This window comes from Pseudopodoces humilis, chromosome 15 (genome assembly GCF_049639895.1).
Source record: "Pseudopodoces humilis isolate 2021_Gansu_Grassland_sample_001 chromosome 15, ASM4963989v1, whole genome shotgun sequence".
Classification (NCBI taxonomy): domain Eukaryota; kingdom Metazoa; phylum Chordata; class Aves; order Passeriformes; family Paridae; genus Pseudopodoces; species Pseudopodoces humilis.
Genome location: NC_142214.1, coordinates 16,252,665 through 16,265,639, shown reverse-complemented (window position 1 = coordinate 16,265,639; position 12,975 = coordinate 16,252,665). Strand labels below are relative to the sequence as shown.

Below are 12,975 nucleotides of genomic sequence, written 5' to 3'. Positions count from 1 at the left end.
GCAGGAGAGGAGCCAAGCCAGCCTTCCCAACAAGGAAACAGACTCAAGGTTGGCTTTGCTAACCTGAGAGGAGCAGCCAGCTCCTCTGCTCTCTGTGACTTCCCACCTCACAGACCTGGCTACAGAGCTGGGCAGCTTGACAGAGGACACAAGGAGCAGCCCTTGCTGCTGTGACTCTGCTCTCACATGGAGACCAAGACTGGCTAACACCAACTTCCCATCTTCACAGGGACCACAGAGGGGGCTGAGCACTCCCTTCCTCACCGGGAGTCTCACCCAGCTTTGGAGAATACCTGCCTAGGGAGACTTGCACATAGACCCAGCTTGCAACCAAGGTGCCCTTAGCAGGTGGGCTGGGGAAACAAGGAGATCCTAACCTGAGCCTGAGCAGAGCCCTGAGGACTGCAGGGCTTGCAGAGCTCATGGAAATCCTGGGGTCACCGAGTGTGACAGCTCCTGCTGATGGACACTCACCTCTTCTTGCTGGGGATGACCCCAATCTGCTCGCTCTCGCCGTGGGGTGTGACGAGCCTGGCTTGCCACCACTCGTCATCAGAGGCATTGATGACGTGCAGGATATCCCCGTAGGAGAAACTGAGCCCCTGGCTGGGCAAGCAACTGTCCCGGGTCCGGTCATAGTCAAACAGGGCTCTGTGGAGGAGCAGAGAGGAGCGATGCCATCTCTGAGCATGGCCAGGCAGTGAGGGCAGCAGCACTGCCAACCTCCTGGGGCACTGTCACCTTCACACCTTAAAAAGTTTAAATCCAACCCCTGCAAAGGTGAGCAGTGCTGCCAGCCACCAGCACATCCCTTGGCTGGAAGGCTCAGCACAAGCCCTGAAGAGTGCAATGCAGCAACACCCGTGCTGGACTGAGAGAACTCACTACTGAGTTCAGCTGCAGGATGCAGACGAGCCATAGATGCACTGGACATGTCTGTGGTTAGTGAGCAGGCCAGGCCCACTGCAGCAGCCTGCAGGAGGGCTGCTCCCCACCATCCCTCCGTGGCTGCGGGGCCAAGGAATGGGATGGGGAACATCAGATCCCACTGCTGGTGGGTGGTTGCACAGGCAGAGACCGTCAGACCACCAAGGCATTGAGCACAGCCTTTATTTACATACAGAGGCTGTGAATGAGGAATGCATCTCAAGAGTATATATATCTGCTTCCACAACTGATCCTTTTTACACCCCTAAACACCTCCTGTGAGAACAGTCTATTTAGTTTAAAATTATTTTCAAAACCAAACTAACCAGTTATAGAAAAGATTTGGTTTTTTTACTAGAGGAGCACTAATACTTTTCCCACACATGTACAGGATACACAGCACTGCAGCCTGTACCCATCAGCTGCTCTCAGTGGCTTCACCTGCAACTCATTCTACTGATGTCAGATCACACAAACTGTGTCTGCTTTGATGCATCAGCTTGAAAAAAGACAAAGAAAGGGAAGAGTCACTAAAAGTACTGGCAGCACAACCTCTGTATTTGCTCCTGGGACACTGGCCCCACTGGTCCCCAGCCCAGCATGAGCCCAGGCACTGCAAACACTGGCTTGCTGCTGGTTTAATCCTGGCCCTAATAAAACTTCAAGCAGGAAGGTTCCACTGTGGGGACTCCAAAAGGGGTCTAAAAGCACACTGTAAGTGGAAGGGCTGAGGGATCATGTGGCATGTCCCTGTGGAGCAGCAGAGCTTGCACAGCACTTCTGCCAGGGAAGTGCTGGGCTATGAAACCTTTCAGGGCACCTGGGGCTGGGTCTTGAATGGGAAGAAGAAGGGCTGCCCCATGGGGAGAGCTCTTTGGAACAAGACCAAAACTGCCCTATGCATCCAGATATGTTCAGCCACTAGATCTGTTCTCCTTGCCCAGCTTGCTCAGGGCTGGGGCAGTTCTTATGCTTGTTCCCTCCACAGGGCAGTGTGGCTGGAGCTGGCAGCAGAGCACCAACGGGTGCTTTGGCCAGAGGTAATCAAGCCTTGCAGGCAGCTCCAGGCCAAAAGATAAGGCTGCATGTCGGCTGACAGGCCGCTGTGAGGTCAGTGCTGCTGGCCAAGGCCCTGGGGAACTGGTCAGGCCAGTTCCCACAGCCAGGCAGGCTGTGAGAAGCCCTGCCCACTCCACACACTCTGCCCTGCAGAGCAGCGCAGGGCCCATGCTCCTCCGGCAGCAGCCACCAGCATCCCAGGACAGGCCCAGAGAGATCTCTGCATGGGCAGGGCAGGACACCTATGAAGGCAGCACATGGGGCACTGGCTACCCCAAGGCACGATGCTCCAGGAGAGCGGCCCCTGGCTGTGCTGGCATGCAGGACACACCATGCCTGGGTCCTCCTCTGGGTGCACAGGGTCAGATGGCAGCTCAGCTCTGTCCCCAGGCCAGCTCACAGCACTCACAGCCAGGAGAGCAGATGGTCTGGCTGGAGGGCAGGGAAGCAGTACCAAGGACTCCCATGGCTTCCTCCTGGTGCCCAGGCACAATGCCTGCCTGACCTCCATCCCCACCCGGCACGGCCCCAGTGCTGGCAGACTTTGCCCTGCGGCAGTGCAGGGAGGTGACAGGCAGGACGTGAACCTGCCTTGCCCCTGCCTTTGCTGCATGAAACTCCAGCTCCCCCAAGTTGGCTCCAGCACCCCCAAATCAGCTCTGGCAGGCACTTGGGTGCCCAGCTCTAGCCCTTCAACAGCATACAGGATGCAATGCAGCCGCACAGGGCTGACTCAAGCAGTTGGGTAGCAAGTCCTGTAATTGATGTCCTGTCCACAGCGCAGCAGCTCAGCTGGTTTCGGGTAAATTGTGCTTGAAACTACCCCGCCCAGAAGGGCTGGGGCAGCCTGGGCACCCAGCAGTTCTTTCAAGCATGTTTGCAGGGTGTGTGTTGAGCAGAGTGCTGTGAAGGGCCACACAGGGAGAAAGCTCTCCCCTGGGATCACCCTCTCATCGAGGCACAGCCCAGCTCCACCTGGGTATGTGTGAGGGGGACACAGTGCTGTGGAGGCCTCCAAAGCCCCATGGGGGGATGCACCAAGAATTAAGAAATGCTAGGAGTAGCATGGAGGCAACAGGGAGCTCTCTGTTTCAGAGGGATACTTTGATACATGAGCACCTTTCCAGGCAGAGAACAGGCTCAACTCAAGCTGGACTCAGCCTAGACCCTCCTCCACACATGAGGGTGTCCACAGGACAGCAGGGGAGTGAGGGCAGGACTAACAAGATGATGTTTATTCAACACTGCACCCAGCTTGTTGCACACCCCTAGGAAGCCCTGAGATGCTAAATTGTGCAAGATGCCTGCAGAGACTTGTGAGAAGGTGTGAACTGCAGGAGCCCAGAGCTCCAGCTCTTCCCTCCTGCCATGCTGGGCTTGCAACATTTCCATCAGGCCTGAAGTCCCTCTGCATGGAGCAGCCATGCAATGAGAGATGCAGGCTGAGGTCCATGCAGCCTCAGCCCTTGCCATCCTTCTCACAGGGAAGGATAAGAAGTATCCCTTGCTCCTGGCCAGCCTCACGTGCAACAGGCTGTGGAGGGTGAGGATTTACAGGATTATTTTAATTTCCAAGTTAAAATTACCCATTAGCTCTCATCCCACTAGTGCTGTGGCAGGCAGGAGGTGACAGGAGGCAGGCAGGCAGTCCTGTCCACACAGGACTTGCAGCAGTTTGAGCTGCATGGCTGTTTAACCCATGCCTGCCTGTCCTGCACCTGGCTCCAGACCAAAAGTGCTTTGAGGGCTCAGAGCAATAATCCTCCTAAGAGCTCATCTCCCATCCAGCCAGATCCTGCCACAGGAACAGCAGGAGGAGACAAGAAGAAGCCTGTTAGCTGGTTCAAGGAGAGTGCCCGGAAAGCTGCCACAAGCTGCCTGCGGCAGAAGCAGGGCTGGATGCCCACCATTTCCCTGTGTCCCAGTGGTCCTCAGTGTGTTGGGCTGGCCAGCAGCCACCCAGGCTCTGTAGAGACCACTGCCTCCCAAACTGGAGAAGCCCTTGGGAGAGACATTCAAGCACCTAGCCTTGACAAGCCAGGGCAAAAGGCCTGGTCTCCCTGCTGCACCCTCCAGGCTGTGTGATGCATCCACAGCCCTCCCCTGGCCCCTGCCACACCGTCCTCGGAGGCGCCACACAGCCCAGGCTGAACCGCAGCCCCCCCCGCACCCCATGCCGTGGGGATGTGCCCATCCCAGCCGCCTGCCGGGAGCAGCGGAGCCTTACCGGACATAGAGCGATCTCTTCTCGCTTGTCCGGAGCGAGCCGGAGCCGGAGCTCATGCTGCTGTTCATCATCTGCTCCCGCAGGTCGTGGATCTTGGACTCAAAGCGGCTGTACTCTGTGGGGACAGGGCTGGTCAGTGCAGGCACAGCTGCCCCCGGGCTGATCCCCACGCCCAGCCAGGCCTGTCCTGGCGAGGCACCTCGCCCACGAGCCTGTCCGTCCCCACACACAAGGGAGGGCAAAGATAAAGGGGTTGCAGAACTCTGCAGGAGTAAAGCTAGGCCTCCAGAGTAGGCAGGGTTCCAGCTGCTCCCAACCCCACCACAACTTCCCAACAACAGCCCAGGCAAGGGCTGCTGTGACCTCCACTGCTGCTGAGCTGCAGCTCCACGAGGGAATGGCTGGGCAAGACTTGGCAAGCTGCTGACCTACAGAGCAGTTCAAAACATGCAGAGAGAACGAGAGCCCCTCCAGGAGACCCCTGCCCACCAGCTGGAGCAGTGAGACATGACCACAGCCATTGGGGGAGCCCCCAGCTACCGCTTTGCTGGCAGCAAAGACCTCAGCAGGAATGGGGAAAGGGAGGCAAAACACAAAGTCCCTGCCCTTGGAAGAGGAGCAGGGAGGAGGAATTCACCTTTTGCTTCTACATTCCAGCAGCAGAGATGTGCAGGAAGAGCTGGGGAACCCTCCAGAAGACACCAGCACCTTCCTGTCAGGCAGCTGGGCAGGAGCAGCCGCCACCCCAACACCTGCTGCTGCACCAGCCCGACCTTCAGCCGGGTGTAAAGGTCGGGCTGACACGCAGAGGGTGGAGGCACCAGGCCTCCCTACCCAGGGCTGAATGAGGAAAGTGCAACTGTGGCTCCAGGAAAGCTGCTGGCACTGCCACAGCCCACAGCGCCAGATCTCACCTCATACCCTTGATTTTGTCCCTTGGGCACATCCTGCAGTTACAGGTGAGAGAGGACGAGGCTCACCTGTGCTGTAAGACTTGCCTGGAAAGTCTTATCCACAACAAGTGGACAAGAGTCAGTGTTTTAGACGTGGCTTGGGTTTCAATTCTGGGACAGGGAACACAGCAGCTGAGCTGTGGAGGCAAGTGCTCGCTGCAGAGCAGAGCCACAGCTGTGCTGTGCTTGTGGAGCCACATCACATGGCAGGATAAGCAACACTGCTCAGAAATGCTCTGTGGGCTTTGTTTGGGAGCCGGTCTCCCTCCCATGGACTGTCAGTGCAGATAAAAACAGGGTTGGGGTATAGGACGATGCAGCTGCAGCTCAGCATTTGCTGCACTACAGCCTGGGTATCCCCCAGCTACACCCAGTTGCCAAAGATACATTTTTACTTAAACGACTGGAAAAAAAAGGCAATACACACAAAAACTGCCAAGTGACACACAGAAACTCCATGCTAAGCCCCTTCTCCTGCCATGCAACAGCCAGATTGCTGCAACACCAGGCAGGGCCAGTTGCTTAACGTGTAGACCAGGAGAACCCCTGATTGCCCCATGCCAAGGGGCACCCACTGCCTCACCTGCCTTCCTGCTGGTAGAGGGAAACATAGGTGCACCAAGGCATGGATAACGCTTATTTTACAAGAAAACTGAATTCTGCCACCAAAGCAGCACCAGGGTTTTACGGAGCTTTCAGCAGGGGGAAGTGAGCTTCATCCCACTGCACATCTCTTGCCCCACACAGCTCATTCTGCCCTGGAATACCCATAAGGTATTGAAATCTAGAGAAGCATCTGTCAGAAGCAGGTACAGCTTCTTCTTAAACATTCTTTGGTACTGAAGGGCTGTTTCATCCAAAAAGCACCACTAGAACCCTTGTTTCCAGCCAGGTCATTGCAAACCCTGCTGGGGGCAGATTCCCTGCACACCCCACACAGAGGGGACCACTGCTCCTGCTACATAGACTCACATTCCTCCCACAACACTCTTCTCCACAAATGTGGAGGATACACTGCCTGGGATTGGACAGCAAACATAGGGCAGAAGGAGATTTCGCCACCCCTAGCATCAGGGTGGGGATGCTGGAAGGGCAACTTGTGGGTGCCACTGCCCTGCCAGAAATGGCATATGCATCCCCCTGCTTGCAGCCCAAGGGCAAAGTTCTCAAATGCCCCCATTTCAGCTGGGGCACTCCATGGAAAGGGACTTCCCTAGTTTTGCTGGAGTGGCCACACTGCTTGGAAGGGTAGGAGAAACCCACTGACATGACAAGAAGCACAAACCAGGCTGGCTGTGGCAAACTGAAGGACACAGGGTCTGCTGTGGATTTAACCCCCAGAAAGCAAACAGTCCTGCCCTAGGAAGGGTCTTCCAAGGAGCCACCAACACACATTTGCTCCAGCTGTGGGAAGGCACAGAGTGGAGGAGCAGCCAGCCCTAAAGCAAACCCACTGCCTCTCTCCCAGAGCAAAGGAGGCAAGGTTACCCCAGGACTGAGCACAGGGTACTCCCAGGTGCCACGGGCACCCTTTTAACTGCACATTAGAACAGTCTGAGACAATTACCAGCAGATCATCCCCAGCAAGGAGTGCTCCTGCCTTTGCTCCCTAACTTAGGGCCACCTCGCCTCTGCACCTTGACCCTCATAAGATCTCCTGTGCAGCTGACACCCTTCCAGGAAGCTTGCCCAGGATGCAGCAGGGAGGTGAGCTAGGGCTGATCCCCACAGTGTTCAACACGTTCAGGACATGTTTATCAAGACAGAAAAGTATATAACAGGTGAGCCGGCACCTCTTGCTGTGAGTGCTGTTGCGGCGCTGCGCCGTGTGCCAGGATGTTTGCTCTTCCCACTCAGCAGCTCGATAAAAACACCACTGTACCCTCCCACTGCTTCTCCCTTTCCAGGGTGTGGGTGTTCCTAGAGCTGGGCCTGATTCTGTCCCCTGGGGCGAGCTCCATGCTGGGAGTGGAATCCCTGAGTGTGCGCACACTGTAGACCACTATCAACAGGCAGGGATCACCTGCCTGCCCCAAGGATCCCAGAACCAGCACATGTATGTGACACACCAGCAAACACGCCCAGCAGAGCCAACAAAGCCATGGGTCTGCATCTGGGCACCAGGACACAGCACAAAGGAGAAGGCGTTGGCAGAGATGGGAGCTAAGCTGGAAACTCAACTCCTGAGTACACATAAAGCCCTGCATCCAAACACTCCTGCCCGGGCCATCAGCAGGGCCCAGAAATGCTCCGTCACAGGTTTCAGCCCAGCCACCTGCAAAAACTACTGACAGCTTCAGCCAGGCATTTTAGCACCCTGGCCCCAGACACCTTCCCTCTGCACAGACACTTCCCTCCACAGGCACAGGAAGAAAGCACAGCCATAGGGAAAGCTCAGAAGCTTTTATGACTCTTTCCACAGCCCTGGAACTTCCCTTTGAACAGACCAGCTCAGAGAAAGGCCATAATGTGACTTTTTGTATTTTCAGGTGGGGAATGTCAAAGCTTTGTTGCATGAGGTGTGAGGAGGTGGAATTGCCAAATCCAGGCGCTGGTGACAACAGCAGGCAAAGGTCAGGGGAAGAAGTGCTCAGAGGGAATGGATCTCAAAAAAATTCCAAGGAACCATCACTCCCCCCCTCCTTGGCAGCAGGCAGCAGTGGTCAAAGGTGCTGGTGCTAAGAAGAAAGGCAGGACAGCAGCTCCTCTTTCTAACCTTCCTTGGTCTGGTTTTTGCTTCTTTTACCTCCTAGCATCTGGTAGGACAAAACAGGGAGGGCCCCTCATCCCCTGAGACCTCCACAAGCAGCCTCTCTGCCCCCATGGAGCCCCAGCAAGGTCAGACACAGAGCAAGCTGTGCTCATCCGGCACCCCAAGGCAAGCCCTGCCCACGCTCAGGTACGAGAGACAGGTGCCATCCACTGCCTCTGCTAGCAGGAAGAACTTCTCAAATCCCCTTTCCACCAGCATCTCCTCCTTCAGCCATCCTACAATCCAGCTCTCCTGCTCCTTCCACACGACAAACATAGAAAAGACAAACACTTGAGAGTACATGGCCCATTGAGTGGGTCCAGCCTCACCCACGCTGGGGGCTCACACCAGAGAGATCTTTCCCCTTGACTCCCAGCCCTTCAAGCCTCTGTAGCACTGAGGGCAATTTCCAGGATACAACAGCCTGTACTCCACAGCCACAACGCTGCCTCCCGGGATGGCTGCAGCTCCTGTGCTGGGTGCTGCTGCCCACACGTGCCAGGAACCATCACAGACATGGTAAATCACCAGCTACAACACATTGACATTTCTGCCTTGGTCTAAGGAGGTTTCAAAACATCTTGTCCAGTTTGACATTTAAGAGCCACTCTTAGTTGGTGTCTTTGCCAAATCTCAAGTGGCAAAGGGAGCCAGAAATACAAGAACATTAAGTGCTTCCTGGAAAGAAAGAAAAAAAAAAGCCAAAACAAACAAACCCCACACCCACAGCACAGCCCTGAGCAGCACCAATGACTCGGCGCCCCGATAGCCTCTGCCACAGGATGGAGGAATAGTGGAGACCGGGACCAACAGGATATTGCCCAGCAACGCCACAGAGGAACAAGACGAAGGACATGCTTAGGGTGGGACATCGGCCTCCTTGGAGAGGACAAGAACAGCTGGTGGAGAAAGCCAGTGGGCCCAGGAGGGACAGCTTTTCCAGTGGACTGGAACGGCTGCATCCCAGCACGTGCACGGTGCCGCTCTGGGCACGGCCCCGGGATCAGCCGCGGCCCCTCGCTGGCTGGCGGTGCACCCTCCCAGCGCTCGCCCTCCCAGCCCACGGGCCACGCTCCAGCGCTACCGCCCAGGGAAGCTTTCTGCGGGCAGCTGCCCGCTCCCTTCCCGCTACCCCTGGCGGGACCACCAGCCCCCACCGCTGCCGAGGGAATCGGAACCCAGCGATAAAGAAAGGCTCGGGGTGGTGCCGCAGGTGGGATGCTCACAGGTGGGGACGAGCCCAAACTCCGCAGCGACGCCCCGGTTCCAGCCCCGCCCGCACCGTGGTCGCCCTGCAGGACCCCTGAACTCTCCCAACCGCGGGGTCTCTCCAGCAAGGCCCGTGGGACCCCACGCAGCCGGGCCTCGCGGCGACGCCCTCCGGCAAGCAGAGCTCTTCCCCCTCACCCGAAGATGACCCCGTCCCGTCGAGCCCCGCCGCGGCCCCGATGCCGGTGGGGTCGCGGCCGGGCTGCCCGTGCGGCGGTGGGCGCTCACCTGCAGGCGGGGCGGCCGCGGCCCCGCACCCGCCCGGCCCGCACACAAAGCCGCGCAGGCACGGCCGGCGGGACGCCGCGGCCCCGCCCCCTCCCCGCGTCGGCCAATCGGCGCCCGCCCCGCCCCCGGGCCACGCCCCCGGCGGTGCCTCGACCGCAGCCCCTCGCCCCGGCCTCTTTCCCCGCGCGCCAGCTACCGCCCCGCCCCTCATCTGCATATCCACACCCACTTCATCTGAATATTATCACTCCGTATCTGCATAACCACTCCTCCCATGGGCGTGCCCCGCCCTCCCCGGTCCCGGTCCCGGTCGCTCGTGGCGGTACCTTCGGGCCGGTACTGCGCGATGATGGTCACCGTCTGCCCCGCCCGCTTCAGCGCCGCCGCCGCCTGCTCGTGGGTGGCGTTGCGAAGGTTCACACCGTTCACCTGCCAGGACAGAACGACTCCGCTGAACCAGACCCATGCGGGGACCGATTGAGGGGGTCTGCCCCGCGCCTCGGCCCCGCTGCTCCGCCTCTGTACCGCTACCCACGGTACTCACGGTACCCACACTCTCAGAGCCTCGTCACTGCCACTGCAACCCCAGTACCACGCCTGGTACTGGCACTTCCAGTACCGGCACATCCAGTACCAGCCCCCGGCCAGCCCAGGCACCAGAGCCCCACCGCAGGCACCCCGCGGCCGTGTCAACACACCGGCACCCGGGATGAATCCCACAGATCTGTGCTTTGGGTGACAGGGGACACGTGCCCACCCAGAGCTATGGGAGGCCATGAAGGGGCAGCGAGTGCCCCACCAACTCACCGAAAGGATACGGTCTCCCCTCCGCAGCTCCCCACTGAGGTCAGCAGGGCCTCCAGCCAGGATGAAGGACACAAAGATCCCCTCGCCATCTTCCCCTCCAACAATGTTGAAGCCCAGGCCGGTAGAGCCTTTGTGCAGGATGATTTTCCGGGGCTCCCTGGTAGGACATATAAGGGACAGGGAGACATCAGGGTGAGGAGCAGCAAAGCTGGTGACAGGCTTTTCTGTGCTCGGCGTTTGTGGCACATTGGTGGGACTGGAGTCATCCGAGTGCAGCCTGGTGTGACTCAGCCCTCAGCACTGTGGAGACTGATAAACCAGAAGAGATGGCAGGCGGTGTGACATGAGACACAGCATGGACAGAGACAGAGCATCCACTGTGAAATGATACACAGGAACACTGAACTGCATGGTGGCATCTGATGCCATGAGCCAGGAGAGTGGGATCAAGCCCCTCCACAGCATGGCAAGTGTGCCTACAACCCCATGCACCCCTCCAATGCCACAGACCCTGCACAGCTCAACAGAAGTCCTAAATTTTTTGATGACTTAATTCTATCACAGCTCAAACAATAGGCAGGCATAAGCAGGAAGATGGCCTGGCATTGCAAAACTCCTGCGTCAATTGTCTGGGAGAAAGAAACAATGTGATGGAACAACAGCAGCTCCTGGATCAAGCTCTGGATTGAAAAGGAATAAATGATGCCAGACAATTGGCACAGGCTGGTGGTGACTGTCAGCCAACCTGATACTGGAGACCATCAATGCATCTGCTATGGCTGGATCCTGGGCACTTCCTCAGGTACCACAAGGACCAAAGGCCTGACATTGAGCTCAGCAGCCTGATCAACCACTCACCTGCCAGGTGTCAGAGGGAAATCTCTGGGCTGTGTTTGGAGAGATGCTGGAGCCCAGGCATGGCACTGAGCGAGGGCACCCTAAAATGCTGGCAGACTTGTGCTAAGAGGACCCTGGGGCACTGGGGTGGGGTGGGGGGGCTGGAACACACCAGAACCAGGAGATCAGGAAAACCATGGAAATGCTCAGTCAAAAGATGCTCAACCCCAAGTCCTCAAGATGTTACCAGTGCTTGGCTTAGGGGTAATTGTGAGGGGCAGGGAGGGCTGCAGCCCTCAGTCCCTCTGCAGCAAAGCTGTGCCTAGGGCTAGAGTTCTCTCAGGGGAAGAAATAGGTCAGGTTTCTGGGTCTGCAAACTCTGCCTCCAACCAGGAGATGAACTTGCTCTGCCCCTTCGGTTTCGCTGCTGCCCAAGCAGCATGCAGGAAGCACAACCTCAACTCAGTGTAGGGGAAGCATCCTCAGCACCTGTGAGGACCAGACAGTTTGGTGGAAGGTAAAAAGACCCTACAAAAATGAGGAGAAGTAATGAAGCCCTGGACAGGTAGATCACAGGTCTCAGTCATGACTCTTGGCTTCCATCCTCGTCACAGGAGGCATGACACAGATCCTCCAGGCAGATCCCATGCTGAATTTTGCAGTGTTAACACCGGGACCTTGGCACAGAACAGCTGAGGGGATCCTGTGGGGCTGTGCTGGGTCTTGGTTGCAGTGGTGGAGCTCATTGGAAAGCAGATTCTTTGGTTCCCAGCCCTAGGTGCTGCAGGACGTGAGGGTCACTGGAACCACATCCCCATCTAAGCAGCACTTGTGCCCATGGGAGGGGGAGAGGCTGGATACTGGACCTCTGCTTTCCCTAAGGAATGGCTGGCAAGAGCCTTATGGGAGACAGTTTCTATTTCAGGGCAAGCTGCTGCCCTTCCCCACACCAGTAAGTTGCATTTGGACCACACTGGTCCTAGTGCACCATCTTGGTGCCAACAGACCTGCACCGATGACACTGTTCTGGGGGGTCAGCAATGCATACGAGGCTTTCAGCACTGTCCTGGGCAGTATGAGGGAAGTGCTGAGCCCACTGCAGGCTTTGGATCTTTTGGGTAGCAAGGGGCTGTGTCTGGGCACAGGGACCCAGTGGTGCCCAGTTTCTGTAGTGGGGTCCTCCACAAGGCAGCACCATCCTCTAGTGGCCACCAGCACGTGCTGCACCAGGGCCACTGCTGAGCCATTGCTGAGCCATTGCTGAGCCACTGCCACTGCCAAGCCACTACTGGGCCACTGCCAAGCCATCCCCTTGCCACTGCCACTGTCAAGCCACTGCTGAGCCACTGGAAACCCTGACCATACCACTGCCAAGCCACTGCTGAGCCACTGCAGAGCCATCACTGTGCTGCTGCCAAGCCACCGCTGAGCCCTCATTGTGCCATTGCCACTGGCTGTGGCCAGCCTAAGCTGGGTTGCTCTTTTTGCTCTCTAGTCCACAAATGGGAATGTTGGCACTTGTGAGAAGGGACACCCTGGTAGGACCAGGGTGTCTGGTGTGTTTTCCAAATACTGGGACTCAGTCCCTTCTGTGGGGCACTGTAATGGCAGACAGCACTGCTCCTGCCTGTGGCATCACCCCCCAGTGCCCCAACAGCACAGAAGTTGCTACACCTGGTGAGGATGCAGTGCCAGAAACAGGCTCTAGAGCTGGCATCAATGGTCCTGAGTCCAGTGGGAGAGTTGGGGTGCGTGTGGAAGGTAGTACTGCACAAGTAATGGCATGCAGAGACACCCGGCTGTGGCTGAGCACCAAGAAATGGGAAAACCCTGTGACAAAGATGAGTGCAGACACTCTCCAGGAGGATGTCAGGCCTGACAAGACTTGCAGATGGCAAGTTAGGGTCTCCCACTCC

At 57.4% G+C, this 12,975-nt stretch overlaps 1 protein-coding gene across 11 annotated transcripts in view; it reads right to left on the bottom strand.

Annotated features, from left to right (window-relative positions):
• DLG3 (discs large MAGUK scaffold protein 3) overlaps positions 1 to 12,975 on the bottom strand; it is a 78,666-nt gene that overhangs the window by 11,476 nt on the left and 54,215 nt on the right. For 9 of the 11 annotated variants that reach the window (XM_014256525.2, XM_088062780.1, XM_088062782.1 and 6 more), the window contains 4 exons: positions 10,223 to 10,379; positions 9,742 to 9,844; positions 4,214 to 4,328; positions 475 to 651 (listed from right to left, as the gene is read on the bottom strand). In XM_014256525.2, the coding sequence (XP_014112000.1) occupies positions 475 to 651; positions 4,214 to 4,328; positions 9,742 to 9,844; positions 10,223 to 10,379 (552 nt within the window). Of the gene's footprint in view, positions 1 to 474; positions 652 to 4,213; positions 4,329 to 4,850; positions 4,959 to 9,415; positions 9,484 to 9,741; positions 9,845 to 10,222; positions 10,380 to 12,975 lie in introns of those variants that run through there. The other 2 variants (XM_014256528.2, XM_088062786.1) reach the window with 2 other exon arrangements.